Here is a 23,426-nt window from a genome sequence, read left to right as displayed (position 1 = left end):
CACAGAGTGGACAGTGGAGGACAGCAGCGTGGAGGACAACGGCGTGGGGGACAACGGCGTGGGGGACAACGGCGTGGGGGACAGCGGCGTGGGGGACAGCGGCGTGGAGGACAGCGGGGTGGAGGACAGGTGAGTGTTTCAGTTGCTCCTGTGAGGTGCAGTGCATCATGGGAACAGGTTTGGCCTTTCACAAAAGGCCGTTTGTTCTGAGTAATTATGGCTCTGATGAGCCGCTCCAGCTCCTGTAAGAGTGACTCAGGTGGAGCTGTTTGACTCAGGTGGAGCTGTTTGACTCAGGTGGAGCTGTTTGACTCAGGTGGAGCTGTTTGACTCAGGTGGAGCTGTTTGACTCAGGTGGAGCTGTTTGACTCAGGTGGGGCTGTGCTCTGTGTGTTTGTGTGTTTTTTAGGGTTAGTAACTGCATTACTGCTGCCTTGTCTAGAATGTTCCTCAATGTGGCATTAAAGTTACAACAGTCAGAATGAGTGTATTGAGTGAATAAATAAGATAAATGCAATACTGTAACATTCAGATATTTTTGTTGCCTCCATGACCCCTCTGACCCTCTGACTCTCTGACCCCTCTGACTCTCTGACCCCTCTGACCCCTCTGACCCTCTGACCCCTCTGACCCCTGACCTGAGCCGCGCTGGGTGACTCTGGGTATTTAATATTTCACAAAAGGAGTCTGGATTTCATGAGTCTGTTCACAAACTCTGGGACTTGGACGACTGTGGAACCTTCTGCAGAAGTTCCTCCTCCTCAGCCTCATGTTCCTCTGACTCTTGGATGTCGTCTGCTCCAGTCTATCTCCCCCCTCCCCCCTCCACCACCCCCCCCCCACCCCCCACCCCTCCCCTCTTCCCTCCACCGCTCCACCCCTCCACCCTTCCTCCGTCTCTACTTCTGCATCTCACACTGTAGCAGCAGGACGATGGAGGGGTCAGCCTTGGCCGCCTCTTTGAACTCCTCCAGTGTGATCTCGTCGTCGTTGTCTCTGTCCATTCTGGAGAAGATCTTGTCGACGCGCTGCTGCGGGGTCAGGCCGTCCTCGTTCATACGCATCATGATCACTGTGCCCACCATCTTGTAAATGGCCTGAACGAAGCATCAGGAAAAACAAAGGATCACACTGTGTCTCTCTGAGGGATCACAGAGACAGAACATGAGACGACTGAGGGATCACGGAGAAAACACGAGACGACTGAGGGATCACAGAGAAAACACGAGACGACTGAGGGATCACAGAGACAGAACACGAGACGACTGAGGGATCACGGAGAAAACACGAGACGACTGAGGGATCACAGAGAAAACACGAGACGACTGAGGGATCACAGAGACAGAACACGAGACGACTGAGGGATCACGGAGAAAACACGAGACGACTGAGGGATCACGGAGAAAACACGAGACGACTGAGGGATCACTGAGAAAACACGAGACGACTGAGGGATCACGGAGAAAACACGAGACGACTGAGGGATCACGGAGACAGAACAGTTGCTGTAACATTTTTTTTAAGTTCTAAAACATGAAACACAAACATTAAAGAGCAAATGTAGTTTTTAAAATCAGTGGATCAAACTCGACCAACACGACTCCAACATGAACATGTTTGTGGAGAATCTGTCTGACCTTTATGTGCCTCAAATGTCAACAGGACGGACGCAGGACATCAGGACACAGGGGGAGGACAGGGGGAGGACAGGGGCAGGACACAGGGGCAGGACAGGGGGAGGACAGGGGCAGGACACAGGGGCAGGACAGGAGCAGGGAAAGGACAGGGGCAGGACAGGAGCAGGGGACAGACAGGGGCAGGGGAAGGACAGGGGCAGGACACATCAAGACACAGGGGCAGGACAGGGGCAGGGTGGGTTATAGACGTGTGGGTTATAGACTGTTATTGTTTTGCCTGGAATGTTCCACAGTGAGGCATTAGGCTGATCTGTCTTGTTTTTATTCAGTTGTGTTTTTAGTGATAAAAACATGTTTTCTTGGTGTCACCTGTTCAAACCTTTGACCTGTTCCTTGTCCTGCAGATAAGTTTAACGTTACACTGCGGAACATTCCAAGGGCCGATTCTCCAACAGCAAAGTTCCGTAGTGTAGCTTTAAAGATGATTACATAAGGTTATGAAAGTACCTCAATGATCTCCAGCATCTCCATACGTGTGATCTTGCCGTCCCCATCCAGGTCGTACATGTTAAAGGCCCAGTTGAGTTTCTGTTCGAAGCTCCCCCTAGAGGTGATGGACAGAGCGCAGATGAACTCCCGGAAGTCGATGGTCCCGTCGCCGTTCTTGTCAAACGTTCGGAAGGCGTGCTGAGCAAACTTTGTGGCGTCGCCGTATGGGAAAAACTGCACACGAAATCAAAGCGTTTTGGTTAAAAGTGTAAGAATATAAAAGTAAATAAAGAAGTTACAGAGTGAGACGTCACCACAGCTTCAGCTCCAAACGAAGCTCATTGAGGCTGGAGCAGAGGGACATATTTGTAAATCTGACCACGAATATCATAGCAACCAAAGAGCCAATCATGAGCGAGGCTGTTGAAGGTAGCGCTCCTTCCTGCCCACACTGGTTTAACAGGGAGTGGGAGCTTAGCAACACTGTCAATCAAACCTGTTACTAACGCTAACAGGAAATAAGGACCTGATTTGTCTGTTATTAATGTTCATCTTGAGTTCTGGACAAAATAACAAAACACCAAGAGCCAACAGTTTTTTGATGTAAAGTGAATTGGAGCCAGAAGTGCGCCCATGATCACTTCCTGTTTGGAACGCAGCGGTTAGCAGGTTAGCTATGTCCATTTATATATATAACAGTCTATGGTGCTTTACCAGTATTCACCAATCATTTCCAACAAACATTATTACAGACCAGACACAAACACGTCATTTACATAATAAAACATTCAAAATGGCGGCCTAATTGGATTTAGCTGCAAATACAATAAAAATGTCGGACATCGGGCTATGAACTTGTCATGATCCCTGTCGGTCCTGCCCTTTTTTGCACTTTCCCCCCTCCCTTCTGTGTCTGAGCCTGGAGCTGGGCGGAGATTTTGGCTCCTCCCACACACACCTGGAGCTAATCTACAATCAGCTGCACCTGGGGAGGATAAGAGGAGCCAGGACCTGACACTCAGCGCCAGATCGTCCGTGTATCTCTGTGGTACTCCTCGCTTGGCTCAGTTCATGTGTTTGTGCTTTTTGATTTTGCTAAACTGGATACTTTTGCTCCTCTCCAGATCCTGCTCCCTGGACCCGCTCAGCTCTGACCCTGCTCTTCTCTACCGGTCCGTCCCGTCTCAGACTCTTCCCCTGGACCACGGCACACACCCCGCTCCCGACTCACCGACTGATCTACTGTCAGTTTTTGCACTTTGCACTGTTTGTAAATAAGGTTGTTCCTGTTAGTGTTAGCAACAGGTTTGAGCGTTGCTAAGCGGGTCGCCTTCAACAGCCTCACTCCTGATTGGCTCTTTGGTTGCTATGATACTCGTGGTCAGAATTCCAAACATGTAACTGATGAGCTTCATCTGGAGACATCACAGACGCTACACAGACTTTAAACTTTAAATTATTTAGAAGTGTTAAGAGAAAGTCACTTTGAATCACCAAATAAATGAGACGGTACAAAAGTGAGAGAGTGAAAGAGTGGAGAGTAAAAGAGTGAGAGAGTGAAAGAGTGAGAGAGGGTCAAAGAGTGAGAGAGTGAAAGAGTGAGGGTCAAAGAGTGAGAGAGTGAGTCCACGAGAGAAGTGATCAGTGAGATGATTTTCCTATTTTCACATTTAGACAAAAAAAGGTTTTGGTGAGTTGAATTTTGAGACACAAAAGGCAGAGCCTCAACCACAGCACCTCCTCCTCATCCCCGTCTCCCTGCGCTCCTCCTGATCCCTGCGCTCCTCCTGATCCCTGCGCTCCTCCTGATCCTTCTCTCCCTGTGCGTCTCCTCCTCCCTGTGCGTCTCCTCCTCCCCGTCTCCTTCCTGTGTGTCTCCTCCTCCCCATGCTCCTCCTGATCCCCGATTCCCTGCGTTCCTCCTGATCCCTGTCTCCCTGTGGGTCTCCTCCTCCCCATCTCCTCCCTGTGCTCCTCTCAATCCTCCTTTCCCTGTACTCCTCCTCCCGTCTCCACCCTGTGCTCCCCGATCTCCTTCTCCCTGTGCGCCTCCTCTCGTCTCCTCCCTGTGCTCACCTTCACGTAGAGCTGCTGAAACTCGTCGAGGTTGAGGATTCCGGAGGGACAGTCTTTGAGGAAGCCCTTGTACCACTGCTTCAGCTCGGCCTCGTTGAACTCCGTGCTCTTGGTCAGGTCGTCCAGGACTTCGGGGGCCAGTTTGCTGTTGTGCTTCCCCATGACGCTTCACCTTCTGGGGCCGAGAGACGAGCCGAGAGACGAGCCGAGAGACGAGCCGAGAGACGAGCCGAGAGACGAGCCGAGCTGCAGGAGACGCAACAGGAAAGAAGTGCAGAACACAGGTGAGGAGGTGACGGGCAAACAACAGTTCAAACTACATCCCCGAGGAGGCAGGAGGTCCCGGGACACCTGCCCCAGCGAGGCCATGACGTGCTCTGGGATGTGCTTCAGGACGTCCAGTGGGCAGCCTGATGTTTTAGTAAAACGCAGGTGCAGAGTTGTGTCATCACAGGGATGAGCCAATGTTCCACAGACACAGAACTGCTGCTCAAAATAAGAAATTATTCTAAATCGTTGTTTGAAAACTTGATTTTTTTTTTTTGCTTTTTGTAACTTTTTATGCCACAACTACAGCTCTGTTAGCATACAACTGCAGTATAAATGTTAGGATTAGCATGACAGCACATAGCTGTGCACACACAACACACACAACACACACATAACACACTGTACACTGTACACTCTACAAATGTAACCAGTGTGTGTTTTGTTTTTTTTGTTTGTCCTGTTTTTTGTTTCTGTCACGTTTCCTAATTCTTTGTGTTTAAATCCTTTAATCTTTAATCTGATTATTTTTACAGAAGCAACGACACAAATGAGTCCAGGCTCCGTCTGACTCTTCACACGTACAGCCCTCGACACACACGTACAGCCCTCGACACACACGTACAGGCCTCGACACACACGTACAGGCCTCGACACACACGTACAGGCCTCGACACACACACACAGGCCTGAACACACACATACAGGCCCCGACACACACACACAGGCCTTGACACACACACACAGGCCTGAACACACACATACAGCCCTCGACACACACATACAGCCCTCGACACACACATACAGCCCTCGACACACACAGCACAGGCCTCGACACACACATATAGGCCTCGACACACACATACAGGCCCTGACACACACATACAGCCCTCGACACACACATACAGCCCTCGACACACACATACAGGCTTCGACACACACATACAGGCCTCGACACACACATACAGGCCTCGACACACACATACAGGCCTCGACACACACACACAGGCCTGAACACACACATACAGGCCCCGACACACACACACAGGCCTTGACACACACACACAGGCCTGAACACACACATACAGCCCTCGACACACACATACAGCCCTCGACACACACATACAGCCCTCGACACACACATACAGCCCTCGACACACACAGCACAGCCCTCGACACACACATATAGGCCTCGACACACACATACAGGCCCTGACACACACATACAGCCCTCGACACACACATACAGCCCTCGACACACACATACAGCCCTCGACACACACATACAGGCTTCGACACACACATACAGGCCTCGACACACACATACAGCCCTCGACACACACATACAGCCCTCGACACACACATACAGCCCTCGACACACACATACAGCCCTCGACACACACATACAGCCCTCGACACACACATACAGGCCTCGACACACACATACAGCCCTCGACACACACATACAGCCCTCGACACACACATATAGGCCTCGACACACACATACAGGCCCTGACACACACATACAGCCCTCGACACACACATACAGCCCTCGACACACACATACAGGCCTCGACACACACATACAGGCCTCGACACACACATACAGCCCTCGACACACACATACAGCCCTCGACACACACAGCACAGGCCTCGACACACACATACAGGCCTCGACACACACATACAGCCCTCGACACACACATACAGCCCTCGACACACACATACAGGCCTCGACACACACATACAGCCCTCGATACACACATACAGCCCTCGACACACAAATACAGCCCTCGACACACAAATACAGCCCTCGACACACACATACAGCCCTCGACACACACATACAGCCCTCGACACACACATACAGCCCTCGACACACAAATACAGCCCTCGACACACAAATACAGCCCTCGACACACACATACAGCCCTCGACACACACATACAGGCCTTGACACACACATACAGCCCTCGACACACACATACAGCCCTCGACACACACACATACAGCCCTCGACACACACACATACAGGCCTTGACACACACATACAGGCCTTGACACACACATACAAGCCTCGACACACACATACAGCCCTCGACACACACAGCACAGGCCCTGACTAAGCCGAGGCCCACAGCTCGACCTCTTGGAGCCTGGCACACTGTCTCACTCGTGGACACACTGTGGACACATCGTCCTCGTCCTGGACATAAATCGTCTCTGTCCAAACAGAGTGGACCTTCAGAGGCTCCAGGTGGACACGAGGGACATTCTGGGGAAGAGAACGTCCCGTCTCCACAAACAGAGAGAGTTTCAACTCCAGACGAGGACGAGTTTAGAAAAATGTGAAGTTTAAAGGACAGAAGTGAAGTCCAGGACGCTCTGCAGGTCGGGGGGGTCAGGCCCAGGAGGTTATGACTCGTTCTATATCCATGTCTCTGTTGTTCTACTCGGGGCAGGTCTCAGGTCTCGGGGCATGTCCCGGGGCAGGTCTCATGTCTCGGGGCAGGTCTCATGTCTCGGGGCAGGTCTCAGGTCTCGGGGCAGGTCTCAGGTCTCGGGGCAGGTCTCATGTCTCGGGGCAGGTCTCGGGGCAAGTCTCAGGTCTCGGGGCAGGTCTCAGGTCTCGGGGCAGGTCTCAGGTCTCGGGGCAGGTCTCAGGTCTCGGGGCAGGTCTCATGTCTCGGGGCAGGTCTCAGGTCTCGGGGCAGGTCTCAGGTCTCGGGGCAGGTCTCAAGTCTCGGGGCAGGTCTCAGGTCTCGGGGCAGGTCTCGGGGCAGGTCTCGGGGCAGGTCTCAGGTCTCGGGGCAGGTCTCATGTCTCGGGGCAGGTCTCAGGTCTCGGGGCAGGTCTCGGGGCAGGTCTCGGGGCAGGTCTCATGTCTCGGGGCAGGTCTCGGGGCAGGTCTCAGGTCTCGGGGCAGGTCTCAGGTCTCGGGGCAGGTCTCAGGTCTCGGGGCAGGTCTCGGGGCAAGTCTCAGGTCTCGGGGCAGGTCTCAGGTCTCGGGGCAGGTCTCGGGGCAGGTCTCGGGGCAGGTCTCGGGGCAGGTCTCATGTCTCGGGGCAGGTCTCAGGTCTCGGGGCAGGTCTCGGGGCAGGTCTCGGGGCAGGTCTCAGGTCTCGGGGCAGGTCTCATGTCCCGGGGCAGGTCTCAGGTCTCGGGGCAGGTCTCGGGGCAGGTCTCAGGTCTCGGGGCAGGTCTCGGGGCAGGTCTCATGTCTCGGGGCAGGTCTCGGGGCAGGTCTCAGGTCTCGGGGCAGGTCTCAGGTCTCGGGGCAGGTCTCATGTCTCGGGGCAGGTCTCGGGGCAAGTCTCAGGTCTCGGGGCAGGTCTCAGGTCTCGGGGCAGGTCTCAGGTCTCGGGGCAGGTCTCGGGGCAGGTCTCATGTCTCGGGGCAGGTCTCATGTCTCGGGGCAGGTCTCATGTCTCGGGGCAGGTCTCGGGGCAGGTCTCAGGTCTCGGGGCAGGTCTCATGTCTCGGGGCAGGTCTCATGTCTCGGGGCAGGTCTCGGGGCAGGTCTCATGTCTCGGGGCAGGTCTCATGTCTCGGGGCAGGTCTCATGTCTCGGGGCAGGTCTCGGGGCAGGTCTCAGGTCTCGGGGCAGGTCTCATGTCTCGGGGCAGGTCTCATGTCTCGGGGCAGGTCTCGGGGCAGGTCTCATGTCTCGGGGCAGGTCTCATGTCTCGGGGCAGGTCTTGGGGCAGGTCTCATGTCTCGGGGCAGGTCTCATGTCTCGGGGCAGGTCTCAGGACTTTCTCATTTACATTGTGCATGAACAGATCAGAAAACATGTTCATCTGCACAAGAGAAGTCCAGATTTTTACCTATGATGCAACAATCTTGGCAAAATGCAAAATTTTTGGAGCTCAGAGAAGACGAGTTTGGATTCATGGATTAATATTAATATTATTAATATCCACTGATCTGGAGGTTGGTGGTTTGATTCCTGCTCCCTCAGAGGAAAACTGTCTTTACTCTTGGTTTGTCTTTATGAAAAGGAAACAAAAAAAACACAGTTAAAAACATTTTCAAGTCTCCATCTGAGCTGGACAGAGACAGAGACAGGACAGAGACAGGACAAAGAGAGGACAGAGACAGGACAGAGACAGGACAGAGACAGGACAGAGAGAGGACGGAGACAGGACGGAGACAGAGACAGGACAAAGAGAGGACAGAGACAGACAGGACAAAGAGATGACAGAGACAGAGACAGGACAGAGACAGGACAGAGACAGGACAAAGAGAGGACAGAGACAGGACAGAGACAGGACAGAGAGAGGACGGAGACAGGACGGAGACAGAGACAGGACAAAGAGAGGACAGAGACAGAGACAGGACAAAGGCAGGATGGAGACAGAGACAGGACAGAGACAGGACAGAGACAGGTGAGTGTTGCTTTGCCTTAACGCTCCGTCACATTAAACGCACTAACGCTGTGGTTAATGCGTGTCATCCTTGTTGCCGTGCCGACGGTGCTGTTTGCTCAGCCTGGCCCCGCCCCCTCCCCGACTGGACGAGCGAGATAAACACGTCTGTGTCAGAGGCAATAAACTCTGGACACGTCTGAAACTTTCACAGATTAAGACGAATCATTCACATAAATATAAATGGACAGTGTTTCTTCATCAAACTTTAGATTTCAATAAATAATAAAACAATTAACTATAAATTTAAGATGAACATGTCTAAGTCTCATCCTGTATCACTCAGTCTGGTGTATTTTCATTTTAAAACTATATTTTTTATTGTTTTTTGACATAAAAATCACATCTTTTGGAGTCTTAAATTGTCAGTTTAGGACACAAAAATCAGCTCCGTGTGTTCTATTTTTGAAACACTTTCTGAGGAAAAGCTGCAGTTGATTCAGTTTGTGTCTAATTGAAACGTCAAACACCTGATGATTTTACAGCCAACAGCTTCTTTACTACTGAAGCTGCTGAAGCCGATAATCCTCCAGTGAAACCAGGACGGCGCGGTTCAGTTCTTCCTACGACCAGCAGAGGCAGCGACGAGGCAAAGGTCACATGTTCTTCTTGGCTCTGCTGATGCTGTGGATTGATGCACCATGACTGAAAATGATTAGCTGCCAAAAGCTGTAATTGGTTTGGAAACAAGGCGACAGCAGAACGAGCCGCTGCTGTCGTGTTCGGAGGAAAAACACGACGCTGAAAATCTGTGTAAAATTAAACTGAATCAATCGAAAACGAGTCCAGCTCCTCAGCGACGGCAACAAACACAAAAATGTGCAACATGATTGATGGATTCAAAATATATATTCAAGTTATATGATGTTATCTCACTGTTCATTTTAAAGGTACTGTAGGTACTGTACTGTAACTGTAGTTACTATAATCATTATATTCATTTCAACTATGTAAACTATGTAATCTGCACTAATGTTTGTTCTTGAGTCTTGCAGAAGTTATCTTTTGAAAGTTGCAGGATCCCACGGGAAGAAGGTCACTCTGAATGTGTGAAACAGAAACATCTTGGGAATGACCTTTGGAGATGCGAAAACAAAATGTATTTCTCTGTGAATCTTATCATATGTTTTTATTTTGTTATGTAAACTATGTCCCCCATCCCTTGAGAACGCATTTGTAACTAGGGTCCCTAACTAAATAAAAGGAGGAGAAAGACGGTGGAGACTTCAGAAAGGAGTGAGGTTGTAAACTGAAGGTTTTGCCTCCCCGCTCTTTCTCCTCAATATTGAGACAAAATAATCTCTCTTGTCTTCTCTTCTCTTTTGAACTGTAATATAGGTTAAAAAGGTGAACCTATCAACTTGGTCCTTCGAGCCGGATCCCAATATACCGGAGGACTCCAGCGGATGTCGGAGACCCAGGAGAGACTGTGGCCACAGCATATGAGACCTTTTCCAGGACTGGTCTCTTCGATATCTTTTGGAGTCTAAAGGTTGACGGGATACCGAGGGAGAGAGACGAGACGAGTGAGTAAGTCTTGCTTAAAAAAACGGTATGACTGGGGGTCATGCGCGTAGAAAAACCCTAATTATCCTAGGCTCCAATTAGGTACTAAAACCTACTAATACTAATAGTAGTAGTAGTACTAGGGACGGATACGGAGTCCCGTTACCGGGTAAAATAGTGATATTTTACTGGCCGGTACAAAACCGTGATAAGAGGGACGGATGCGGAGTCCCGTTACCGAGTAAAATAGTGACATTTTACTGGCTGGTACAAAACCGTGGGAAGTAAATAAAAAGCAAGGGTGTGTGTGAGAGAGAGACGTGTGAGTGGAGATTCTGAACCACTAGGTGACGAAGCTCATACCAAAAAGGTTGGGGAAATACGGTGTATTTCTGTGGATGCAGAGGCAAGATCTCTCCGCCTGCTGAGGCTAAAGTGAGAGATACCACACTAATCACTCGTACCAACCTGTTGTTGTTGTATTCCAGTAATAGAGACCTCCCTAGGAGTTAAAAGCTGGACTAAATTTGAGGAAATAAAAATGGGAAATAAAACTACAAAATTGACACCAAAAGATAGACTGAAAAGCCGTGCACGCAAAATAAATAATAAAAATATCCTGAAAAATGTACACAGTTAGATTTGTGGGTAACAAAATATAAATTTGAAGGCGAGTTAAAATCTTCTAAAATAATGGAGCTCCAAAATAAAATCCAAAATAAAATACTAAATAAAATACTAAATAAAATACTAAATAAAATACTAAATAAAATACTAAATAAAATACAGGAAAAATACAAAAATAAAGAATATGATATGTGTAAACTATCTATCATTACTATATTATCTATACTATACTATACTATACTATCTATACTATACTGTACTATCATTTGGAAAAATGGTTAGAATTGGCACAAGCCAGAGAAAAAGGCCAAACAGAGGCAAAACGTAAGCAACAAATTATGCTTAATACAAAGGAGGAAGATGATTTCACCACTGTAATAGCGGCTCGGCCAGAAACACCGGTACAGCAGGCTCAAGCCGAGATAGAGGGAGCAGTAGCGGGAGGGGAGCAGCAAGTGCCCCCTTCCTCCGTATCACCCGTATCAAGAGGCAACAGAGCTATTACACCAGATGAAAACTACACAAACTAGAAGTGAGACAAAAGCTAAAAGGTGAAAAAAGAGGTACAGATCAAGATAATTTGGAAATACTGTCCCATGATGACGAACAACTCCTAGTTAGGTTGACAGCATTAAGAACAAGGATCCAAAATAGATTCACTAGGAGAGCAAATTATATGGAAATAAACAGAACTAAACAAAAAGAGGATGAAGATTTTGAGGAGTTTAAACACAGATTTACAAAGGTGTTTAAAGTACATAGTGGACTTGAAGATGAAGCTGGCAATGAAAATTGTGCATACAGACAGCAATTAAAGAATGCTTTGCACGCTAATTCTACCACAAGAATTCGTAATTGGATTGACAAGCATTATATAAATTTTGCTACAGGGGCACTGGACCAATATGTAGACCATGCAATGCATGCAGATAAAGTGATAAAAAACCACAGGAAGGAAAAATACTAGTTGATTTACAAGCTGCATTAGGGTGCGGACGCACCTTACCAAAAGTTACTCTACTTTTTAGTTTAGTTTTACTTTAGTTTGTTTATTATTGTGTCTTGCATACAAAGAATGCCGAGCCCTTAAATTCCACAGGTTATAAGACACCATTAACAAAAATACAATAGTCCAGACGTGTGATACAACAAACAAAGACAAAAAGAAAACAAAACAAACAAAATCTACTAGTTAATGGGGTACAAATTTCTTTCTTGTGTGATACTGGTGTGTGCAAAACCACCATGAAAACTAAAGTCCCACATATGATACACAGTGGGGAGAGCAGCAAATGGAGGAATTACACATGTTTCACTGACAAAACCTGTCATGATACAAGATCCGAAGGGAAAGACAATAAAACTAGCTGTATTGTATTTCCCTGACAGCCCGTTAAATTTGTTGGGTCGTGATGAAGTTCAGACCAACAACAACTTATATGTTATTCACCCAGATGATGAGGAAGAACTGTTTCCCTGACATGCGTTAGAACTTACACAAGAGGAAGAGGCCATATTAAGTGACGTACCACAGTGTTTGTGGTCAAAAGGGCCATCTGATGTAGGTCTGATTAAAGGGGTAATACTGGTAACAATTAGACCCAAATCTGAATAAAGACCTTGTGTGAAACAGTATAAATTAAAACCTGATGCTATAGAGGGGATTAAACCAGAAATAGAAAGCTTAAAACAAGCAGGGGTAATAGTGGAGTGTGATGATTCACCTTGTAATAGTCCAATATTTCCTGTGAAGAAACAAGCACCATCTACAGGATGGAGAATGGTACAGGACCTACAAGCTGTAAATAATGCAGTAATTCAGCGAGCACCGTGTGCGCCAGATCCACACACACTACTGAATTCACTCAGATCAGATGTTGAGGTATTTACAGTTGTAGACATTAGTAATGCTTTCTTCTCTGTGCCTATACATAAAGATAGTCAATTCTGGTTTGCATTTACTTTTGAGGGACGTAGATATACATTATCACGATTAGGACAAGGTTATTGTGAAAGTCCAACAATATATTCACAGGCAATGTCGGCTAACTTAGCAAAATTTAACCCACCTAAAGGAAGCCAAGTACTTCTGTACGTGGATGACATACTTTTGGCTTCCCCAGATAGAAAATCATGTGAAATTGATTCAATTGCTCTACTAAAATTCCTAGCAGAAAATGGCCATAAAATGAGTAAAAATAAGCTTCAACTTTGCAAAAATACAGTGAAGTATTTAGGACATAGTTTAATTGCTGGAGGCCGTACAATAGTAGCAGGACGTAAAGAGGCTATACTTAAAGCACTAAAACCTCAAACAAAGAAACAAATGATGTCATTTCTAGGATTAACTAATTACTGTAGGCAGTGGATAGCTAATTACGCTGAAATCACCCATCCATTGAGTAAAATGATGTATGATGTGACAATAAATATGCATGACAAACTACAATGGACAGAGGAGAGTGAAAAAGCATTTACAGAAGTAAAACAGGCCTTAGTTTCTAGTGCTGTGTTAGCACTTCCTGACTATGACAAACCTTTTGTGCAAATGGTAGACGTCATTTTATGACGTCAGTTTTAACACAAAAACATGGGGATAAGCTCAGAGCAGTGGCATTTTACTCCTCCAAATTAGACACTAGTGGTACTTTTCCATACATTAGTACTACCAGAAGGAAAACCTATTTTACCAAAAAATCTTTTAAAATATGCAGCAATTTTGACACATGGTGTCTCACATGTATCAACAGTGGGGATGGTAAAGCATATAGGTCAAATATATCGGCAGGTAGGCAGGCAGAGCTCCTAACCTTAGCCAAAACCGAATCCAATCTACTGGTAACAATAAATAATATAAAGAATAATTTGACTAATTAATTATATGTGAAATGTTACAAACCCCTGAACTGGTTCTGAGTCCCAGGCTGCAAAGTAGCGGAATAAAAATTAAAGCAACAGTAACTTTTACTAAAGAACAAGTGTTCAATATGGCAACTGGTGTATCTGATTTTGGAAACAATTGGCTAACAATGATAGAACAGACATCAAAGTACTTTAATAAAGACTGTATTGCTTGTATGGGACCCAGACCGCTTTTAAGAATGGTACCAACACCTCCTGAGTTAACAGTGCAATGTGTGGAGGATATCTTAACTAAAACAGTACCAGAGGCACTAACTAAACCTGAAAAACAGAAACCAATATTTGAGGCCAAATTGCCAAAAGGAAATTACACCTGTATCCAACGCTCAAATTCGGTAACGAATGTTTTAGGTAATATTGATGGAAATCTATGTGAAAAAAATCTGACTACAAATAAAGCACTACCCAGTGAGAAAATACTTAGAGCAAATATGCCAAATGAATTTTCTGGAGTATGCGCTCTAGTTAATCTGATAATACCTATAGAAGTAATGTCAATAGAACAAGAACAATTAACAGCATTGATTGAACAACTATATACTGAAAACCATGCGATTGGAGTGCCCAGAGGGGTTCCTGATAAATATAAATTAGTTAATCAAATTGCCACAGGATTTGAAAATATTCCTTTAATAGCCGCTATAATTCCAATCACTCCCAATAAAAACGTAGACAGAATCAACTACATCCACTACAAAAATTGAGAAACTACACACAGGAGGGGTTTGAAGCAGTGCACGAGCAACTAAGCGCCACCTCACTTATGCCGCATAGCTGTTGACACGCTCCTGGCAGAACGAGGAGGAGTTTGTTCTGTTATTGGGGCCAGCTGTTGCGTGGTCATCCCTAACAATACCGCTGCAGACGGAAGCCTGACTAGAGCTATAGGCAGCCTGCGTGCGATGAAGAGACGCTTAAAGGAGCAGTCTGGGTTGAGTACCCCCTTCTGGGATGACGGGCTAAGGGGGTTTGGGCGCTGCAGAGCACTGGTCTCATCGGTCCTAGTATCAATCGCTGTGTTTGTAGCTATTTTAACCTTGTGTGGATGCTGTTGTATTCCTTGTCTTCGTTCCCTGATCAATAGGTTAATAACCGCTGCCATCTCCTCCGCACCTGAGGACAAAGGGGTGCAGATGTACCTATTGGAGGGCAGTGATGACGAGAACCCTGAAGGAGCACTTCCAAATCACAGTTCGATAAACAGGAGGGAATGATGGATTCAAAATATATATTCAAGTTATATGATGTTATCTCACTGTTCATTTTAAAGGTACTGTAGGTACTGTACTGTAACTGTAGTTACTATAATCATTATATTCATTTCAACTATGTAAACTATGTAATCTGTACTAATGTTTGTTCTTGAGTCTTGCAGAAGTTATCTTTTGAAAGTTGCAGGATCCCACGGGAAGAAGGTCACTCTGAATGTGTGAAACAGAAACATCTTGGGAATGACCTTTGGAGATGCGAAAACAAAATGTATTTCTCTGTGAATCTTATCATATGTTTTTATTTTGTTATGTAAACTATGTCCCCCATCCCTTGAGAACGCATTTGTAACTAGGGTCCCTAACTAAATAAAAGGAGGAGAAAGACGGTGGAGACTTCAGAAAGGAGTGAGGTTGTAAACTGAAGGTTTTGCCTCCCCGCTCTTTCTCCTCAATATTGAGACAAAATAATCTCTCTTGTCTTCTCTTCTCTTTTGAACTGTAATATAGGTTAAAAAGGTGAACCTATCAATGATGGACCATGTAATAGAAACAAACACTGAGACAAAATGAAAAATAATGTGCTACGGTAACAGCCAATCACATGAGGCACAGGCGAAGCTTTGGTCCAATCAGATCTGCTCTTTGCCAAAGGGGCGGGACCGTTATGTTTGTCAAACCGAACGAGTTATTAAAATCTCCCTGATGCGCCTCATCTACACGACGGGTTTAATTACAGCAGAAAAGTGACTCTGAAAAATTTTTTAGTCAAATCTGCTAAAGGAGCGGAGAGGCCGATGGCACAGACGGGCAGCCACATCTGCAGCAGTCAGCCCCAGGGCAGCTGCGGCACCACAACTCCTCAGTGACTTCAATTTAATTCAAACTATAGACTTATTTTATAATTAAATAATCAGAAAGAAACACTTAGCGTGCTAGCTGTCATTAGCATTATCTCGCTGGTTTATTTTAAAGTGACCAGATTTTCAAAATGACCCGGGTTTGGATGAATAGAATTATGAAACGAGCCCATGATAATGTCCACTCTCGACTCACCCGTTGGTCACTCATGGGTCAGTGTATAATCTATAATCTAAAGGACGTCTGTTGATTAATTTTTTTGCTTTATGGACATTTCCAAGCTTGTTTATCTGTATTTTAGTTAAACAAATAACAGTTTCCCCTCGTCTTTTGTTGACAGGGTCAGATTGGTCAAACACAGGGACATCTGGGACATTTCTTGCATAAAACTGGGACAAATCACTGGTTTTGTGTAAATCTGCTGGACAAAGGCCTGTCCCGGGTCAATTGGACGTATTAGCTTAGCATGCTAGTTGTTTTTAGCATTATCTTGATGGTAAAAGTTGTGAAAAACACTAAGGAGGAATAACGCGGTTTAAAATGTGCTGGTTGTTGTTTTTCCCAAAGAGCTGAACAGAATCTAAAGTGGTAAATGTATTTTTCCACTAAAACGAGCCGCCGCACGCGGCGCACGCGGCTGATCGCTGCAGAGCCGGTGTTTCCGATCTGAAGAATCTCATTATTCTGATCTGAGGACATCTCTGTGGCGACTGAACGAGGAGGAGACATCGCTATAGAAACGGCGCTCACCTCGCTGCAGTTCAAACTCTAATTTAAGAGCAGCGCCTGGGGAGGAGCCGCTCTCATGACTCAGCCTGTTTATGATCACACTGTGGATTTACTACGTGTGACTCTGGTGTGATCCACACTGATCTTTATCAACTTTAAACACTCACACCTCGGTCATTAAACCTGCACCGTTTTACAAATCCTCTGATTTTGTATATTTTTTACATAATATTTCCTGGGATTTGTTTTTTGTTCATGGAAGAATTCACCTTCAAACTGCGGTGCCTTCAAGCGTCACATGATTTACATAATGGATTTGGTGTGACAGATGAATCCTGGCACAGTTTATCGACCTGAGACGCTGGAACGCCGCCCTCTGGTGGTGACTCCAGCACAGCTGAGCCGCAGGGCTCATGGGGACCAACAAGTGTCAGGGTCCAACTTCAAGAAGATGAGCTCCACAGCCATGGAACTGTGACGGGACTGTCCCTCTCGGTGACAGGACATAAGGAGGAATGTACTGAGGAGCTCGGGGTAGAGCTACTGCTCAAAATCTAAAGGAGCCAGTTGGTGAAGGTGTTTGTACGGTCAGATGTGTCAGGTCCTGGGACCTCGCCAGAATCCACAGAGGAGCAGGGCAGAGTCACTGGTGAAGGACGTCTGACCCAGGTCCAGGCTCAGGGACAGTTCTGAGCTGCTTCTTCTCAGAGGTGAGTAAAACTGAGGCCAAAGTGACTCTTTTCATTTCATTATTGTTCTTCTCAGGCTGTGGAGGATTTATGTTCAAACGACATATAAAGTCAAAGCCTTAAGCCCTGCCCCACAGTGTCCTGAGCGAGGTGGAGGTGACGGTGCTTCCTGGTGGAGGTGACGGTGCTTCCTGGTGGAGGTGACGGTGCTTCCCGGTGGAGGTGATGGTGTTTATCTGCTCATCTCGGGGCTGTTTCATGTGTTTCGGACAAAGGCTGTGACAGTTTGAGAAGGAAACGGAGGAGATTCAAACAGCTCCAGGGTCAGTGTGCAGTGATGTTAATAAAACTACACACAAAATGAAGGATTTATGTAGAAAACCAAACCAAAACTACATTTTAACCCATCACTTCAGTAATTAGGCTAAAGGAAAACATCTAGAGCTGTGCCACAGACTGTTTATATAAATGGACATATCTAACCTGCCTCTGGTGCACTTCCTGCTCCATCGACTCTGGCTCCAGTTCACTCTCTGTGTAAAAACTCTGTCCTCTCTCTGTCTCTGCTGCTTCAGACTCATTCTGGTCTTAAATGTTCGTATTAACCCTCTACATGATCCTGGGGTTTTTATTTCACTATTGTGTCTGTAAATCAAGATCTGAACATTAATAACAGACAAATCAGGTCCTTCTTTCCCCGAGGTCGCTCCTGCTAGCGTTAGCAACAGGTTTGCTAAACCAGTGGTGCAGGTGGGAAGGGGCGTTACCTTCAACAGTCTGGCTCTGGATTGGCTCTTTGGTTGCTATGATACTTGAGGTCAGAACTTGGATCCAAATTTGCCCCATATGAGCTTCATCTGGAGCTGAACACTGAGACGGACTGAGACTGTGCTAATACAATTTAAACTGTCCTGAGACGTCCACATTGTCCCTGATAATCGCTCATGCTACGTGCTAAACCTGAGCGCTGCATCATCACAGGAGCTGACAGTTCTTCTTTCTCTTTGACCCCATAATAAGTTACATTTAGTAGGTCGTGACTTTATAAACATTCTGTGGAGGTGCAGCGGTGAAAGGCTGCGGCCGCTCCACACTGACTCCTCCCACCACGACCTTTTCATTATGTAACTCACGACTGGTGGATCCATCAGAGCCATGTGTTTGAGCCTGACCCAGTTGTATTGGCAAGAATGTGAGAGCGACTGTACCAAAATATCAATAGAATGTTCATATTATAAATACAGCTAGAAATAAAATAAACAAACAAATAAAACTTGACTGATAATCTTTACAACAACAGTAAACAGTAAAAGGTTCACACGTTTACTTTTCCACCTTCAAGACTCAAAGCGCTTCACAACAAAAAAAAAAAAAATACTCACACATTCATACACCAGTGCACAAAGACGCTGGGGTGAGGGGTTAAGTGTCTTGCTCGACGGCAGCATTCGTCTGTGGGAGCTCGACCGATGAGGTTTTAAACACTGCGTGGCCAACAACAAAGTCGCCATAAAAAAAAAACAAGGTCACACGCTCTAATATTTCGTTGTACCACCTTTAAAAAATGCTCTTACTTTCACTGATAAAACACAGCCCTGAGTTTACAGTCGTCCTTCCAGTTTTTAATAACGCGTTGGACAATTCTTAACTAAGTTTTAGTAGTTTCTGCGATCTCTTTAGGCGGGAAAAGACAAAGTTTAAATCCGTGGTTGTAGGAGTGAAGACGTGGATTTAAACTTCGTCTTTTGCACTTCATTTTATCATCATTTGTCACAATCATTCACCATAATCCAGATATAAATGTTCTATTTTACAAAGTTTTGCACAAAAAAAAACCTCTTTGCATTTCACCAAACCAACCCCCGAACTCCAGCCCACAGCTCTGTCCATGACTCTCGTCGCTCCATCCCCCCGTCCACGCTCTGCCCCGTGCGTCTGTGCGTCTGTGCGTCTGGGGTAATAAACCACGTGGCACATACGATGGATCAATCACATTCAGACACGCATGTTTAAGCACACGCCAAAAACACGGCCAGACGATCTATCGCACGCCTGGACGTCTGAAGTGGAGCACGTCTGAGGTTTAGCTCCAGGGAAACGTGAGAAAACAGAACACTGGACGGTCTTTCACGCACACGGCGCCGGTTCTGTCCGAGCTGTAACTAGTGTAAAAAATCAATACGTTTTTCCAAAGAGGAAGCGGTGACGGCGATGACCTGCCCCGTCCACTGACCTGTCACACAGACTCGACGCACGAGGACAACGGCGTACGCTACAGAATAAACATGTTGTAAGTGGACATGGACACTATGGGGTCACTGCGGGGTCAATGTTACGGAGAGTGTGACGGGATTCCCACAGCGGGCGTAGTAGAGCAGTAGAGTAATGAGGCACGTGGCGTTTGGGAATGTCATTGTGTATTTGGAAGGTTATTCAACTTATTCCTGACGTTTCTGTGAGCGCCGCCGCCGTCGTCTCCGGGGCCGATCATGACAGTACAGTTGTCCCTCACTATATCATGGTTCACTTTTCGCTGTCTCGCAGATTTATTTGTGCAACTTTACTCCATCCTGATTGGCTGTTGGACTGTAGACCATTGTGTCGTGCGTCCTGATTGGCTGTTGGACTGTAGACCATTGTGTCGTGCGTCCTGATTGGCTGTTGGACTGTAGACCATTGTGTCGTGCGTCCTGATTGGCTGTTGGACTGTAGACCATTGTCCATCAGTCTCCTCCGTGCCGTGTCTCCTGTCCAGTACAGAATGTGTTCAGACAAATTTACATAAACGTTGGATCTCAGTGTGACTCTGAAGTGCTGTACGTTTGCAATTTGTTTTCTCCCCGACAAAACCCACAATGTCGATGAAACGTTCTGCACCGACAAAGACGCCTACGAAGTCATATGAGCAGCTTTTTATATCTATAATTATAAACATGGAGGAGATATGTAGAATTTAAATATTGTGTCGAAACATTTACCAAACACAATTAATTTTGTTTGGTAAAAGCTGATTCTTGTTTGAGCCAGAGTCATGGGCAGATTTGGAATTACAACTATGAGTATCATAGCAACCAAAGAGCCAATCCAGAGTGAGGCTGATGAAGGTAACGCCCCTTCCTGCTTAGCAACGCTGTCAATCAAACCTGTTGCTAACGCTATTTGTCTGTTATTAATGTTCATATCTTGATTTACAGACACAATAGTGAAATAAAAACCCCAGGATCATGTAGAGGGTTAATACGAACATTTAAGACCAGAATGAGTCTGAAGCAGATTCGATGGAGCTGAAGTTCGCCCATGATCACCTCCTGTTTGTAGCGCGACGGCTAGCAGGTTAGCTATGTCCGTTTACATAAACAGTCTCTGGTCATGACACTTGGGTGAGATTTCCTTCCGTTCAGTCGGTGTTTGATTCATGAACAGTTGGAGACATGGCTCATAGTTTTGGTCCCAGTTGTTTGTCTCGATTCGTCCACATTTATTTTCAGTCTCTGTTCAGACTTTAGCTCCTCGTTCGTCAGTTTGTTCAGTTCATTTGATGAAGCTGTAGCCGTGTCCACTGTGGGGTCATCTGCGTACAGCACGAGTTTAGCATTTTTCAAGGCCACAGGCAGGACATTTGTATAAACTAAATACATCAATGGGCCGATGCAGCTGAGGAACAACACTGTCCATCTCCAAAACATCAACGACTAAAACTATGGACAAACATCACTTTGAACAGCACCAGACGATATCAACCAGTTTACAGAAGCTCAAAGTGTAAAAGCTGCTCCAGGACGTTCATTTTCACTCGAGTCTGACCCTCAGAACATCTTTAAAGTAAAAGTCGTCTGTAACAACATCAAGGTCAAGTTCATAAAGTCTCATCACTACCCCAAAGTTCTGCACAGGGTCAAATATGACACAGATAATTCAAAATAAACACATGAAAAATCATAAAACATCCAGAAGAATCACACAACTGTGGAGCAATAAAACAGTAAAAATCAGACCATAAAAAAGTCTGATTTTAATAAAGTGAAGCTCTACAGACTCAGGAAGAACTGCACAGAAGAACTGCACAGAAGAACTGCACAGAGGAACTGCACAGAAGAACTGCACAGAGGAACTGCACAGAAGAACTGCACAGAGGAACTGCACAGAAGAACTGCACAGAGGAACTGCACAGAGGAACTGCACAGAAGAACTGCACAGAGGAACTGCACAGAAGAACTGCACAGAGGAACTGCACAGAAGAACTGCACAGAGGAACTGCACAGAGGAACTGCACAGAGGAACTGCACAGAAGAACTGCACAGAGGAACTGCACAGAGGAACTGCACAGAGGAACTGCACAGAGGAACTGCACAGAAGAACTGCAGAGACTGGGGTCTGCTCTGGAGAACACTCTGTTTGTCTGTCAGGCTCTGGTCAGGCTCTGGTCAGACTCTGGTCAGACTCTGGTCAGACTCTGGTCAGACTCTGGTCAGACTCTGGTCAGACTCTGGTCAGACTCTGGACAGGCTCTGGTCAGTCCTGTCTGGGGCTGGTGCAAAGACAAAGATCATTTCTGGTGAAGAGGACGAGGCAACGATGCATCAAAAATAATAAAACAAAAACGTTTAAACATAAAGTTGTGGAAGACTCGACTCATCGTTTGAATCTCATCCTTTAAATGTTTCCACAGAAACAATTAATCAGAGGTGAACGTAACAGAGTAAAAGTAAAGTACTGCACTTCAGTACACGTTTTTGTACTTGACTTCAGTACATTTACAGTGTGTACTTTGTACTTTTACTTGAGTACATCTGAGAGCAGCATCTGGATTTTCTCCACTACATTGATGAACAGGACTGAAAAGTAAAAGTATTTTTCTTATTGTGTGACCTGCTGAAAAGGCTGAGGGTTTATTTTAGAATTTAAACAAAACAAAAATATACAAATAAAAACAAAATCAACAAAATTCAGCTCAAAACTTTATCAAAATCACCACATTTGAAGCTTCATAAGACTCAAAATCTGTGAGAAATACGTCCAGTGTCCGTCCTTTTCCTTGAGTCACAGACCTGAGTCCTCTGCATCACTCAGACTCGAGTTTACAGCTCGTGAGAGACGGCTCCAAGTCAAACCCGGAGCCACGGGGCAGGACCCGGAGCCACGGGGCAGGACCCGGAGCCACAGGCTGGATGAGGCTGATAAATGCTGCAGTGGCTCATGTTTCCACGTTTGCTTTTCTCCTTGTTGAAACTCATAGAGTCAGACACTGGACACACACTCATATATTTGGACTGGACCCTGTGACCTGCACCGTGTTCACACACACACACACACACAAACACACCAACACACAAACACACACAAACACACACACACTGTGTCTTTACTCCCAAAATGACACTGGAAAAACATCTTTAAAACATAAACTGTCTCGTATTCACTTTTACATAAATCTGTTTGATCCTTAAACAGCTCACACTGAGATGAACCAGCCTTAACTTCACACAAACACATCACTTTAATAGAATAAAAAGCCTTACTCTGGGATGTTGGTGAGATGTGCTTCTTTCAGGTGATAAATCCCGTCCTGCAGCACGTGCTCGTGTCTCTCGGTGTGTGTTTAGAGCACTCTCTCCTCTCTGAGGATGAATGAACCTCCGTCTCCCCTGACAACACACTGGCCCCGCCCCTCGAGCCTCGCCATTGGCTGGAAAAATAAAACATGCAGAACATGAGCGAGTGTTTGTGTGTCGAGTTTAACAGAGAGAAAGACGAGAGTCAAGAGAGACGAGACACAAACACAGGGTTTATACAACACCACATCATCGTGTGTGTGTGTGTGTATGTATGTGTGTGTTTGTGTGTATGTAGGGGTGTGTTTGTGTGTGTATGTGTTTGTGTGTGTATGTATGTGGGGGTGTGTGTGTGTGTGTGTATGGGGGTGTGTTGGGGTGTGTATGTGTGGTGTATGTAGGGGTGTGTCTGTGTGTGTGTGTGTATGTATGTCGG

At 46.2% G+C, this 23,426-nt stretch overlaps 1 protein-coding gene across 1 annotated transcript; it reads right to left on the bottom strand.

Annotated features, from left to right (window-relative positions):
* Nucleotides 1–899: 899 nt before the first annotated feature.
* LOC117378985 (hippocalcin-like protein 4) lies at nt 900–23,024 on the bottom strand. The gene is made up of 4 exons (XM_033975702.2): nt 22,958–23,024; nt 4,203–4,448; nt 2,145–2,360; nt 900–1,097 (listed from the first exon to the last, which is right to left on the bottom strand). Exons 2-4 carry the CDS (start codon nt 4,362–4,364, stop codon nt 900–902), a joined length of 576 nt encoding a protein of 191 aa, XP_033831593.1. The 5' UTR covers nt 4,365–4,448; nt 22,958–23,024.
* Between the last annotated feature and the right edge of the window lie 402 nt (nt 23,025–23,426).

This window comes from Periophthalmus magnuspinnatus, chromosome 11 (genome assembly GCF_009829125.3).
Source record: "Periophthalmus magnuspinnatus isolate fPerMag1 chromosome 11, fPerMag1.2.pri, whole genome shotgun sequence".
NCBI lineage: Eukaryota > Metazoa > Chordata > Actinopteri > Gobiiformes > Gobiidae > Periophthalmus > Periophthalmus magnuspinnatus.
This window is presented reverse-complemented; position numbering and strand designations above follow the sequence as displayed.